The 14,550-nt window shown below is 36.9% G+C and overlaps 1 protein-coding gene across 7 annotated transcripts in view; it reads left to right on the forward strand.

The window, feature by feature from the left end:
- LIN54 (lin-54 DREAM MuvB core complex component) overlaps positions 1–14,550 on the forward strand; it is a 96,750-nt gene that overhangs the window by 70,659 nt on the left and 11,541 nt on the right. For all 7 annotated transcript variants that reach the window (XM_004383092.2, XM_023737573.1, XM_023737572.1 and 4 more), the window contains 7 exons: positions 2,941–3,157; positions 8,137–8,210; positions 8,363–8,560; positions 9,917–10,008; positions 10,769–10,840; positions 11,749–11,851; positions 12,013–12,150. In XM_004383092.2, coding sequence (XP_004383149.1) covers positions 2,941–3,157; positions 8,137–8,210; positions 8,363–8,560; positions 9,917–10,008; positions 10,769–10,840; positions 11,749–11,851; positions 12,013–12,150 — 894 coding nt within the window. The remainder of the gene's footprint in view (positions 1–2,940; positions 3,158–8,136; positions 8,211–8,362; positions 8,561–9,916; positions 10,009–10,768; positions 10,841–11,748; positions 11,852–12,012; positions 12,151–14,550) is intronic.

Raw genomic sequence — 14,550 nt, forward strand, 5'->3', positions numbered from 1 at the left:
AGGTTAAGAATGTAGAAGATGAGTTTAACAACAGGTTAAATACAGATAAAAAGAGGTTTAGACACTTTTGGAGAAACAACGTGGGGAGAATTTCTCATCAGCAGGCCTGCACTTAAGGAAATCCTATAGTAAGTTCTTCAAGAATAAGGACAATGATCCCAAATGGAAGCACAGAGATACAGGAAGGACAGAAAGGGTAAATTTGTAGTTATTTCTAAATAAGTATTTTGTGGAGTTTACATTATATGTAAAATTACTGTAAAATACTTGATAACAGTAGCACAAAGACAGGACAAGGATAAATGGTGTTAGTGTTCTGTGGTTCTTTCATTGTATGGGTTGTATATAAACTACTAATTTATATTCCTACATAGTACATTGTAATCTCTAGGGTAACCAGTAAAAGAATAATAACAATGTAAAAATAACAAACTAATAGAGGAGAAAACAAAATAATAAATTATTTAATCCAAAAGAAGGCAAGAAAGGAAAGAAAAATGAACATAGGACAAGTCGGACAAATAGGAAGTAGTACAATAGTAGCCCTAAATTAATTATATGTAGAAGAATTATATCGTGATTAAAAATGACATGTATAAGTCATAGTTTAAAGTTTAGGATACAGGAAAGTTGAAAGTAAAGAGATGAAAAAAGAATAGCATGCAAACGTACCTAAACCAGCCCAGGTGGTATGGCTCCAGCCATGTTGTACCTACTATAAACTCAAAAAACTACACCAGCTGCTAGCCACTCAGTTTGGACTCATGGTGACCCTAGGTATGTCAGAGTAGAATTGCACTCCATAGGGTTTTCAGTGACTGTGATCTTTCAAAAGTAGATTGTCAGTCCTTTCTTCTGAGATGCCTCTGGGATTTGAACTGCTAACCTTTTGGTTAGTAGCCCAGCGCTTAACCATTTGCGCCACCCAGGGTCCATACCTGGTATACCTGCCTCATAATGTGATTGTTAGATTTATATCAGATAATCTTACATAGAGTTAGCATTGTCCTCTATACATATTCAATACCCAATAAATGGAATTATTGTTTGAGGTACCTTATTTCCTTCCTTATTTCTTCTTTTTTTAATTGTGGTAAGATACATGGATCCTTGGTGGCGCAGTGGTTAAGAGCTTGGCTGCTAACCAAAAGGTCAGCAGTTGGAATCCATCAAGCTGCTCCTTGGAAACCTTATGGGGCAGCTCTACTCTGTCCTGTAGGGTCACTGTGAGTCAGAATCAAGTCAATGGCAACGGGTTTGGTTTGCTGTTTTAACCGTTTTTAAGTGTATGTTTCAGTGACATTAATTACATTCATCATCATCACTATCCATTTTCAAATGTTTTCCATCCCCCTAAACAGAAACTCAGTACCCTTTAAGTAATAACTCCCCATTTCCCCCTTCTGCAGCCCCTGGTAATCACTAATAAACTAATATTTTTATGCATTTGGAGGCACCTTATTTCTTAAGGTAGTATTTTTTCCTCATTTTCAGCTGATGTATCAAGGACTATGTCTCATACACCATTACACTTATTTGTCTCATAGGTTTGCTTGGTTTTCAGTAGGTTCCATATGTACACATTTTATCCTTTTCTCAATCTTCTATTTTCATTTAACTCACTGACTGCTGTGGCTGTTGTTATTTTTTATCTTTATTTTGAATCTGCTTTTTGGTGCTTTTGGTGGTGCAGTGGTTAAAGTGCACCACTGCTCACTGAAAGTCAGTGGTTCAAACCCACCAGCAGCTCCATGGGAGAAAGACGTGGCAGTCTGCTTCTGTAAAGATTACAGCCTTGGAAACCCTATAGGGCAGTTCTGCTCTCTCGTAGGGTCGCTATGAGTCAAAATCAACTCGGTGGCAATGGGACCTAATAATAATATGTGAATTATTTTATATTAAAGTAATCTGCTTTGGCTATTGCTTGTAGAGGTTCCAAACTCAGTGGCATTCCTTATTTTTTTCTTGAATTTTTATTAAAATATATTCTTCAGAATTTTTCTTTTTAAAAATTTATATCCACGTAGTAAATATAGATTTTCTCAATCATATATTAATTGTCTTTTAGCATGAAGGTATTTTGAGGAATAGATAGGAACTTAATTCTTTTGTAAAATAATACTATAGAACCAGTTAGAGAAGCTGTCTGTACCTTTATTTTGTATGTCAGTCATTCTGTTGTATATTGGCTAAACATCAAATTTGGAGACATGTCAAAGACTACCTTTCATGTTTCATTTAGCTGTCTGGGAAGTCAGATTGCTTTCTGACTGAGGGAAAGCATTAAAAATGATTAAAATGAATGTTTTGACTCAGATCTGATTTACCCAAATATAGTTAGTTCCTTAGATGACTAAAATCAAGGTAATTTTGGACTGAAGTTGGCCCCCTGTCCGTATGTTAGTGGGTACATTTGTACCTGGGGAGTATTACAAACCATTCAGAATTAACTAGACTTAATAAGGATGTAAGATGGGCTTTCGTGTGGGGGAACTTTTTCTTCTAGGACATGTGAATATAAAATTTGTTAGTTAATTTGGTGGGTAGCAATAAAACCAAATTTGTGTATCTTTTCTATGTTGAATATGGGGCTTAACAGTGGGAGATTTAAAACAATCCTTGTCTTATCAGTTTTAACTAATAATAAAAAAAAAAACATAAGTTTTTGTAAATTTAGTAATAATTTATTCATAGCAAGTCGTATGACCTGGAATATCAAGGAAGTTAACTGCTAGAGATGGAAGGTAGAACTCGTAAATTTTGACTTCACTCCTGTGTTCATTACTACTCTTTTCATTTCTCTTTGAACAGGTTGTTCCTTTCAGCAGCTTTTGATGAAATAGAGGAACACACTTTCTCACTTGAGCAGTTGTCATAAGTAAAAAAGAGTAGGAAAGTTAAATCCCAGATGAATGATAGCAATGTTGTATTGTTTAATAGGCAGTGAAATCAGCTGTGCAGACCATCACTGTTGGAGGCGTGAGCACATCACAATTTAAGACAATTATTCCTCTGGCAACTGCTCCCAATGTTCAGCAGATTCAAGTGCCTGGAAGCAAGTTTCATTATGTCCGACTTGTTACTGCCACAACAGCCAGTAGCTCAACCCAGCCAGTTAGTCAGAACCCCAGTACAAACACTCAGCCTCTTCAGCAAGGTTAGTAACTTTTTTTTTTTTCCCAACAATAATTAATGTTTTTAACATTATTAAAGAATTTTGGTCCTTTTCTTGCTGAAATCCTGATTAAGTGTGGCATTTCAGCTGAGAGTTTGAAGCAGCAGCTGTTGCAGAAGGCAGTGAAATAGAGTCATAGTTGTATATAAGTATGGTATTTTCCTTCTGTTAGAAGTTGGTACACAGTGTGCTGTAATACCCGATAATCATAATTCCCCATCAGTATGTGGTTAGCCATTTTATTGTTGGTTTAAAACCTACCATTTATGGTAATGATCTTAGATGGGATACTTCTAGATTAAGCAAGTTTATTTGTCTTGGTCAGTTGAAATAAGTAGGAAGGTGTAAATGATAAACAAGAACTTCATATTACATTCATCCTTTACTTATTTTTAATCTATAACCGCTAGTAGTAGGTGATTAAAATGCCCTATTCTTTTGGCTCAGTTGTATTTTTTCCTAAAGGATATTCCTGTTGGTAGTCCCACCCTTTTCTGTGTTTGCGTTTAACGCTTCCTCCCACCTAGTACACAGACACACACACATAAACTTTTGCCATAGTTGTCTACTTTTTAAAAAATTAAATGATGTGAAAAGATCAGGATACTATCAGAATGTGGTAGTTTACAGGTTAGACCATAATTTTTCCCTTGGAAGACTGCTGTCTGTTCCAGCGATGTCTAAAAGCAGTCAATGGCATGTGAATGGTTTATTGTTTACTAGAAGTAAATAAAAGAATTAAAGGCCAGTTGGTTACTTTTCTGTTTTTATTAAGAGTTCAGGGGTGTGGAGCTATCTGTTGCTGATAGCTAATTCACCTGAGGGAAACTGTGGAAGGGTAAAAAAGAAAACCCTTTTTTTTAAAAAAAATTACTGAAGGGCGAAAATGGAGGAGGCGTGAGAGAAACAGTATGTTAGCGTATATTCTGTTAAAATTAGACATAGCAAGTAATTATGGTTTCTAATTCCTCTTTAAATGGATTTTGGAAGAGACTCTTATCATAGTGTTCTTACTGAGAGGAAGAATGAAGCTTGCTTACTGCTGACTAAGGGAGTCAAGTTTTATATTCTCCCCAGTACTTAAACTTAGCGGGGTACTAAGAGAGGTGCTAGAAAGTCCATTGTATTAGGTGTCATAGTGATTAGAAAGCAGTCATTACATACAGCTGGTTGTATTTTATATGTGTGTGTGTTTCTGTTTACATAGTATGCTGAGTCTCTGCTTCCAGTGTGATGTTAACACTGACTGGTTAGCAAGAATTAAGTCTTTGGTATAAGTAGAAAAGATAAGAAGGTCCAGGAAGAGTAGAGGAATGGACTGGGCATTTCATAATTGTATTGTGTGTATTTCCTGGTGCCTTCTTTTACAACTTTATATCTATCTGCCTCTTACTACCTCTCTGCTTCTCTTTGCCTCCTGGCAACCCCTTGCTCCACCTTTTGCTCTCTTGCCTCTTCCTTTTTGCTTTTCACCTTCACCTTTCCTACTCTGTTTTCCCCTCCATTTCTCTACCTTCCTCATCACCCTCTCTCTGTATCTTCTTCTCACTTACACACATACACATACTACATATGTGATTTCCTTTATTATCAGCCTGTATTTTTCTTTTGGTCTTTCCCTCCTGTCTCCTAAAGGATCTAGGTATATATTATTTCACAAAAATAATGAGTTAATTTTAAAATTTTTATCAGAGAGACACTAAATATTTGCTCTAATTCATCAAAAGTATTACTATGTCTTTCTAAGAGCCTGACTTTCTATGAGGGATTTATTTAAATGCCAAAGGGAATTGGGCTTATCTTGTACACCCCTCCCCCACCAAAAAAAAGTGTTCAAAGGGTCTACCATATTAATTGCTGGCTTGATAGCTGGCAACAAGTAGAAGGGCGCGGAAGAGTGCTTGGTTAGCCTCTTCAGAATGTAATCTACCATCTTGGTGAGGGAGAGAATAAATTTAAGAAATTAAAAAGCCTCAAACTCTTGTAGATATGAATTCTGAAGCTTGGGAGGAGGCTGTTTCCAAAGCATTGTGCAGAATTCCTGTTGTAAGAATTGTTTAAGACAAAAGGTTAAAAGATTATGCTACTAGCTTCTATGGAAACTGCAGTAGTTAGTAATGTGAAAATGTTCTCTAAGGTAAGGAGGAGGAGAAATATAGATGTGGACATAGTTATATAACATCAATATGACACCTCCCCCTTCCCTAGGTATTTTATAGTGTGTGTTTTGTGACCACTTCATTTTATATTTTTTCCATTCCTCAGGCTTCAGTTAAAACTCAGCGTACAGATACTGAACCTATGTAAACCTAGGGAGTTCCCAAGTTTTCTAGCTTTGTGTGTGTGTGTAGGAAAGGGGAGGGCTAGTACTCTTTCCTTATTATCCAGGAATCATGAGTCCACTATTTGTGTGACTGAGGGCAGGTCATATCCCTTCACCTTTATTTCTCAGAACCACCAGGAGGTTCTTAGATTCCTCTGGCTATTGCTCTCACTTCAAAATTGTTGCTGTTGGAAGGGTGTCCACCATCTCCCCTCCAAGGAGAAGAGAGTCCACTCTCCTTTGCCCCAAGCATGAATTCAGGCTCACCTTTTAATTCCTTAAAGTATTGCTGAGACCAGCCAAGAGTGTTAATATTTGACTAAAGCTTGAGGGTAACAGGAAAATCAAAACAGAACTGGAAACAATTTCAAATCATGTGCCAGATGTCACTTTTCCTACAACCCATGGCCATATACTCTTTTTTTTTTAACAACTTTGTTGAGATACAATTCACGTACCATGAAACTCACCCTTTTAAAGTGTACAATTCAGTGGTTTTTAGTATATTCACAGAGTTGTGCAACCACCACTACTGTCTAATCCTGCACTCTTTTTGGAGGTCTCCCACTTTCCCCCTCCCACCTGTCTCTTGTTACCTTGCTGCAGGGGCCTGCTCCCTTTTCAGAGTACCCTTTCTCTAATATTCTCTTCTTCCAGGACTTTCAACTTTTTGTCTCCAGCCATCAGCACCTCCATTCCCACCAAGTCAAAAATAATGTTAATTTTGTAGCAGTCTTTCTATCCAAGAAAGTCTAGTATTTTTCTTTTATTATTTAGAGCAGTCTAAATAGCATTATGTCAACCTCTGTCTTTCAGACCAGGCTTACCTTTGCATAAATAAAATCTGAAGAGATGTGCTTGCTATCTTCTTAAATCCCTCCCTTAGGCTGTGGAAATGGTTGCAGTCAGTGTAAAATATGGCAGTTCTTTTGGTCCAAACCTAGATCTAGTGCCAGTCTCTCTCCTGAATTCCATCATAGCATTTTTCCACATCAGCTTTCATCTTCCCTTCATATCAGCTCATCCCTGAATTTTTAGTTCTGGTAACTGTCGTTTATCCATTTGCTTGAAAGCTTTGTGATGACTTACACTTTTTCTGCCCTTATCCTACAATTCCTACCATTCATTTGGTTGATAAGTCAAGTTCCTTTCGCCTCCACTGTGTCTCTTGCATCTGCTCTCTCCTTTTCATTCCCCTTGCTGTCACCCTAGATTAGATCCTCATTTTTGGCCCCAACTAATGTGATACTCTTTTGATTTGTCTTGTTTCTTGAAGTACCATTCTGTTTTACACACTACTGCCAAATATAATTTCTTTCTGTGCTGTTCTAATAATATATCTGTACTTAAAAACCTTCAGAAACTTCTCATCGTCTACCAAATTAAAATACAGATTTCTACCCTAACATTCAAGGTCCTCAACAAAACAACTACAATGTGCCTTTTCGCCTGTTTGCCTACTTTAACCCTATGTTCTAGCCAAACTGGTCTGTTGATCAGTGTTTTGTGAATATGCCTTGCTACTTCCCTGCATCAAACTTCCATTTTTCATGCTTCTATCTCTGCCCGGAATACCCTCCTCCAGTCTGTGTGCCGTCTCTGCAGCCTGCCTGTTTGTTAGGGCCCATTGCAGACACTATGTCCTCCGTGCACTCTTTCCAGATTCCCATCCTCTGGGTGTCTCAGATGTATGTTCTCTCTCCTGTGGATCCCCACAGCACTTTGTTTATCTTCTTTAATGGTATTTTTCTTATTCGGGTACTTGCCTAATCTACCCTACTAGATTGTAATCTCCTTGAGGGCAGATGTCATGTACTTTAGTTCACTGGAACAATGTCCACAATGCATTTATGTAACAGTAACAGCAACAATAATGTCAGGTGGCATTTATTGAACACTTACTAGTTGTTAGGTACTGCTCTAATCGATTTTCACATACTACATCTACTTATGAGAGATACTGTTATCATCCCCATACTGCAGATGGGGGAATAAGCAAAGAGAGTTTATGTAGTTAGAAAGTGGCAGAACTGGGTTTTAAACCCCCAGGGTCTTATGGCTTCAGAGCCCATATTAACCTTTATGCTATGCTGCCTTTCTGTAGGTTCTGTAAATATTGAATTATACTAGAATAATAAATTTTTTTGTCGGGTTTAAATAGATTCACAGCAGTTAGAAATAGTATAGAATGATGTTGATACTCAAGTTCATGAATGGCAGTCCTTCTATTTATACAGTATTTCATTTGGCTGGATTTAATAGTGAATGTGTATGTCATCTGAATACAGATTAAAGTACTTTCAGTAGTATGTCTTGAGCCTACAAATACTCCCTCATAAAGTAGATAGACTATAACTACTTTAGATTATAAGTTCTCTGGTATATAGGTTAAGGAATTTTGAAAGGTAACTATCCTGATTGAATATTACTCAAAATAGGAAAGAAGCTCTTTCATGAGGATAACTTGGGAGAGCTAAAGTATTCTTAAGTGTTTCAAATACTGCCTTTTGTAAATACTGTATTTGCTCATTAGCTAACCAGACAAATACTTTGTGTCTTGTGGTTTCATGAGGATTATAACTTTTCATAGAAATTTAGTTGGAATTATTTCATAGAGCTTTTTTTTTCCTTCTTAAAGCAAAGCCAGTGGTTGTTAATGCAACCCCAGTGCGGATGTCAGTTCCAATTGTCCCAGCGCAGACTGTCAAACAAGTGAGTATCACATAACTTCCTTTCCTCAATCTCTCCCAAGCAATTTACTCTTAAAAATTGAAAGTTCAGATTTAGGTGCAAGAGATTTATACTGAATTGAGCAGTTTTAAAATTTGTTTTTGTAATCACTGATATACTTCCCATTTTTTTAGGTTGTTCCAAAACCAATCAATCCAACCTCACAAATAGTTACTACTAGCCAGCCACAGCAACGGCTTATCATGCCTGCCACACCACTGCCACAAATCCAGCCAAACCTCACTAACCTTCCACCAGGCACTGTGCTGGCACCAGCTCCAGGAACAGGGAATGTGGGTTATGCAGTGCTTCCGGCTCAGTATGTTACTCAGGTATGTGGAAAAATTAAGTCATTCCATTTCATAAAGGATAATTAGGTCCAAGAAGTCTTTAAAAAAAAAAAACCAAACGAGTTGCCATCGAGTTGATTCTGACTCATGGAGACCCCATGTGTTGCAGAGTAGAATTGCATTCCGTAGGGATTTCAAGGCTGTGACTTTCTGGAAGCAGCTTGCCAGACTTTTCTTCCAAGGAGCCTCTGGTGGGTTCTAACAGCCAACCTTTCAGTTAGTAGTCAAAAATGTAACCATTTGCACCCCCTAGGGATGCTAAGAAGTCTAGAATTACCATATTCTGAGACTACTCAAAAAAAGCATCTGACTCAGTATTAAAATGATTCTTTCTAAGATCTGAAGAAGTTTGCTAAAGCTTCTGTGTATCTTTAGCATTTAGAAATATACAGCACAAGTCAGATATATAAGTCAGACAGTTTGGAGGTCAGGGTAGCTTGGTGAGAGGGCAAGATTATGCAGGCTTAAGAGAAAATAGGTTGAAGTTAAAATCAGCAGAGTCCAGATGAATTTAGAAGAGACTGTGGCTGTAATATAATCTCTCCCTCACACATGAACATGCTGCCACTGATTTGATCTTGGAAAACAGACTGTGTGATGCATTTCCAGGTGAAATAGCTTCACTGCTCTGTCCAGAGACTCTCATCTGGCCATCTTTAGAGTCAGTGCCATGTATTATCCAACAGCCTGGCTTTGACGGGGGAGTGCTGCTTATAGGAAACAGAAGTTTTCTTTGTTATGTAAGGATCAAGCATATTAGACCATGTTCTAAGCAGTTTTATTGATCATCTCAGATTATAAGAGAGGGAAACAAACCCATTTGTGTACTTCAGTGGAATATACTTTTGAGTATGTTATAGGGCTTCTGATAAAAAATTAACTTTTAGTATTTTTATCATTAACATCTTTTAAAAATTAGCATAAGATAGAAACTTAACTATTGCACATGTAACTTCTCATTTTCTATGATCTGTAATGTGATGAATGATCAGTGTAGTACCTATTCTATTTGTAAGTAGGCCCCTTGCGTTCGTCCAGCTAATGAAAGTTATTACAGTACTTTCAGGGCATGCATCTAAAATTTCCTGTAATTCTATAAAATGGTTTCTTACATTTGAATCAAGTAGTACTTTAAAATGTTCACTTTTTTTTTTTTTTCCACCTCTACTATTTATTTGGGTCTTTAAAAGAGCTCTGTGAGGTATAGTGTGTTTATATGAAATTCTCCATTGTGTTTCCCCTGTTTTAGCAGGTGAATTTATACTTCTTACTGATCATTATATCTGAGAGTATTGTCCATTTTGCAAGTATGGTCTAATTGCCTTTCTTTACACGTAGCTACAGCAATCTTCATATGTGTCTATAGCAAGCAACTCTAACTTTACTGGAACATCTAGTATCCAGACCCAGGCAAGGCTTCCATTCAATGGGTGAGTATTTTGAAAACATGTAAATTAAGTTGTTGTATCAGCTTCATTGCAGCATAAAATATGTATTTCAAAATACATCCTATTTGATCTTTTTTCCCCTCAAAGCATAAGAGCATGCCTCTAAAGTACATTCTATTTTGAAACACTTCAGACTTACAGAAAAGTTACAGTAATAGTCAGAGAACTCCCAAATACCCTTTACACACTGTTCACCAATTTTGCCATATTCATTTTATTATTCTCTCTCTTTTTCTTAGAGTCCTGAATATTTTTTTAAATTGTTGTGTTAGGTCTTTGCTTTTTGTTCGTTTGTTGTTGTTTTTTTAAGTCTGTCAGTTGCTTTTTTTGCAATATCAGCTTAGAGTCAGTGCTTAGTTAATTTACATGGAATTAGCCTAGCCCCACTCCCCAAATTCCTCCCCCACATACCCTTCTCTCCTTATTATCTTTTACAGTTGGATTCCAGGAGCTTTGAACAAATTTCAGTTTTGTTTTCTCAAAATGGAGATTATTTGTAGAATGTTCTTTAGTAGCTATTCGTTATTATTATTCTATATCTTGGCTCCCTACCTCTCTTTTCATCTTACAACTTGCCTTTGAACTTAATGTAAATGGAACAACATAACAGACTTTTACTAGAGATAGATATATTTGTTAAAGCTTTATTTTAGGAAGAATTCACAGATTGGAGACTTTCCTGTTTTAAATGGCTACATTTAATTGATTAAAATGTATATCTTTTATGTGTGTGTCTGTATAGCATAATCCCATCAGAGTCTGCCAGCCGACCCAGAAAGCCCTGTAACTGCACAAAATCGCTGTGTTTGAAATTGTAAGTGTTTTTGCTATTGTTTGCTCATTTAATATAACTGGAAATGATTTTAAAGACAAATGGAGTTAACTAAAAAAGTTAACAGATAATTTCATAAGTCTAAGTAATTTAAATAAATATACAAGTAAATGTTTGAATACATATACCAAAAAAAACAAACCTATTGCCATCAAGTCAATTTTGACTCACAGCAACCCTACAGGACAGAGTAGAAATGCCCCATAGAGTTTCCAAGGAGCGCCTGGTGGATTTGAATGGCTGACCTTTTGGTTAGCAGCCATAGCTCTTAACCACTACGCCACCAGGCAGTATAAAAAGACTCTTTCATTCAGAAAGAAATAATTTGAATCTTTGCTGTACATAAGGGGTTAGGGATACAGCAGAATGAGACAGACATAATCTCTGCCTTTAATGGTAAGTTTTATTTTACTTATGATGCTTGTATGTGGTCTCTTAAGTGAGGTGATGCTCTGAATAGTTTTAAAAATTGTCAGATGATTAATTTGCCTATTAATACTGAACTAAGAGATTTGACATGAAACAGTTAAATGAAAAGGGGGTTTAGCATCTAAAGAAGCACAATTGTAGTTCAAGTGAGCGGATTTTACTAATAAAATACAGCCAGTGTTTTTCTTTTTTAATGATTTTGAAGTAACTTAATTTGTGGACACATAAAATCACATAACCTCTTGTGTTGATAGCTGTTACTAGTTGAACAAGTTTGTAGGCTGAAATTCTAGGAGCTAATGACTTAAATTTTGAGCCTTAGTATGTGGTTGACAATAGGTCTAACCAGGTAGCTCTGAGTTTATTTCTAAAATGTTTTACCATAATATAATGCTATTAAATCAGTTTCTAGGTTTGATTGTGCTATCGGTTTTTACTTTATGCTGATTTTTATATTTCAGATATTGTGATTGCTTTGCAAATGGTGAATTTTGCAACAACTGCAATTGTACTAATTGTTATAACAATTTGGAACATGAAAATGAAAGGCAAAAAGCAATAAAGGTGATTATTTTTTATTTGATTTAACTGATAAATTTTTCTAATTTCACCTGTCTTTTGAAGTACTTAATTGTTTTAGTAAGAAAAAAATTAATTCCCTTTGCAGTGCTTAAATTTAATCTACTGTGATTTAATGTCTGTTGGTATTTTATCTTTTTTGATAGGCATGCCTTGACAGAAATCCAGAAGCCTTTAAGCCTAAAATAGGCAAAGGAAAGGAAGGGGAATCAGATCGACGTCACAGCAAAGGATGTAATTGCAAACGATCAGGGTGTCTTAAAAACTACTGTGAATGCTATGAGGTGAGATGCTGGTTGGGTAAAATAATCTGACCATCTTTTGAAAATAGCTTTAGCAAAACCAAACCAAACCTGTTGCTGTTGAGTTGATTCTGATTCACAGCAACCCTATAGGACAGAGTAGAACTGCTCCATACGGTTTCCAGGGAGTGGCTGGTGGATTGGAACTGCCAACCTTTTAGTTAGCAGCCAAGCTCTTCACCACTCATACCTATATAAATCTACTTGAAAACTAATGAAAACTGAGGAGTCGCCTTGCAGTTTGAAAATATGCATGGTTAGCCTGAAGGCCCTAGTTTGGAAAAGGCCTCCTGGCCTCTCATGCAGGGCTTCAGAGGAGCAGTGCCTTGGTCTTATCACTGATTTACCAGCTCATAAATTCTTGGTTATTATACTTGGAAGTATGCTTATTAGAGTGCATGTTCATTGATTTTCATTAATATTAATAATAACCATCAAAATGGATTGAAAACTGCAGCAGTGGTTCTCAACTGAGGGGCAGTACTACCCACCCTCCTCCCCTGGCTTTTTGAAAATATATATGGATATAATAGCTTGCATTCCAGGGAGCAGTCCTGTAAGTTAAGGGTTATCTTGCTTAAAGTCCCCGTGGCTAATAGTTCCCTATTGAGGAACGCTTGCTCAGTGAAAAACCAAATTATGTTAAGAAGGTTGCTTAGTGGGCATAAAAGTAGAAAAGAAGCAATATGGAGTATTGCTGGATGTGACTGTTGGCCACTGTGAGGTGATGTGTCTGTTTTCACTGTGTCACCTTCCCACTTAGCAAACCATTTTTATTTATGGTCAGGGCATCTTCTCTGTAGAATACAGTTGAAATTTCACTTTGACAGATGCCATGGAAATCATCCCTATCTTGATTCAGACCAGGTATTATACAGTTCATTATTTTTATTTTAAAAACATAAATACAGCAATCTAGTCATGTCTGGGATTGACCCTAGGTAACCACAATTGGTTTCTTGGTGCGTCTAAAACTCTTTACTGACTATCTTTTGGGTTGAGTTAATCCTTACAGTTGACTCTTCTCATCCGTTACATTTTCATTTCATTCTTTCCAATTTCATTCTCTGAGGGGGACCGTATTTTTAGTTTTGGCAGAAGGCCTAGCCTTGCGTCTGGTAAAATAACTCCACTAGGGGCTGCACACATCTCCCTGGTAAGGAGCATATATACCTGCAGTCCGGTGTCCTCTCCCATGCAAAACGTGTCATATTAAAGAGTCTGTCTACTGGGTGTTCTGTGTAATGAATTCTTTCTTAGTTCACTGAATTGAAAGGTAAAATATACTTCTCAAGAGGTAAAGAAATACAGTGGAGTAACATCGTGTTAGTTCTAATGTCAGTATGAGTGAAAATTGCATATAATCAAGATTACTTTTGAAAGTCTTGTAAATAATATATCATAATACAACAAGCTAATATTGAAGTTTTCATCCAGTATTGCAATAGATGACTATTTCTCCTATTTGAATGCCAGATTAAATAGCTGGCTTGTGTTCATAGGACATATACAAAAGTTGTTGTGAGTATGTAAAAATTAATCTGTAGACAAACCTTTTTATTTTGTAAGCTGTCAAACCAAGTCTATAAAAAGAAGATGTAAAGCTGGATCAGAAGGACAAAGTGAGCCTTTAATGTACATGGCATTGAACATTCAATACATGCCAGGCATATGAAATTCAAACATACATGAAATAGGCATTTGATTGAACTGGTTAACAAATTTGTAAATTAATAGAAATAGAAAAGGCAGTATACTGGTTGAAAAGTGCTAGAAGAGACAAATCTGCTCTATTATAAGAATATCTTTGATATTCAGAGCTTACACAACGTCTAGTAACCTGAGAAATTTGTCGTGAACCAAGAAATGGAAAAACCTAGACTACACTAAACTTGGAGTACCTGGGTGACACAAACGGCTAAGCACTTGACTACTAGCCAGAAGGTTGGTGGTTCGAACTTACTCAGAGGTGCTTCAAAAGACAGGCCTGGCAGTGTGCTTCTGAAAGGTCACAAACTTGAAAGTCTACGGAGCAGTTCTACTCTGCACACGTGGGGTCCCCATGAGTGAAACCAACTCGATGGCAACTAACAACAACGACATGACTGAAAAACCAGTTGCAGTCAAGTTGATTCCAACTCCTGACAATGCCATGTGTGTCAGAGTAGACTGATTTTTTGGAAATAGATTAGTAGGCCTTTCTTCTGAGGTGCTTCTGGGTGAACCCAAACCTCCAACCTTTCTGTTAGCAAACCCAGATCTCCTGTATGAGAGGTGAGAATTCTACCACTGCAGTACCACTGCCCTCTACTGCGCAGAGACCAACCTATTGCCATCGAGTCAGTTCTGACTCATAGTGACCCTGTGGGACAGACTAGAACT

Source organism: Trichechus manatus, unplaced genomic scaffold (assembly GCF_000243295.1).
Source record: "Trichechus manatus latirostris isolate Lorelei unplaced genomic scaffold, TriManLat1.0 scaffold00105, whole genome shotgun sequence".
Lineage (NCBI taxonomy): Eukaryota > Metazoa > Chordata > Mammalia > Sirenia > Trichechidae > Trichechus > Trichechus manatus.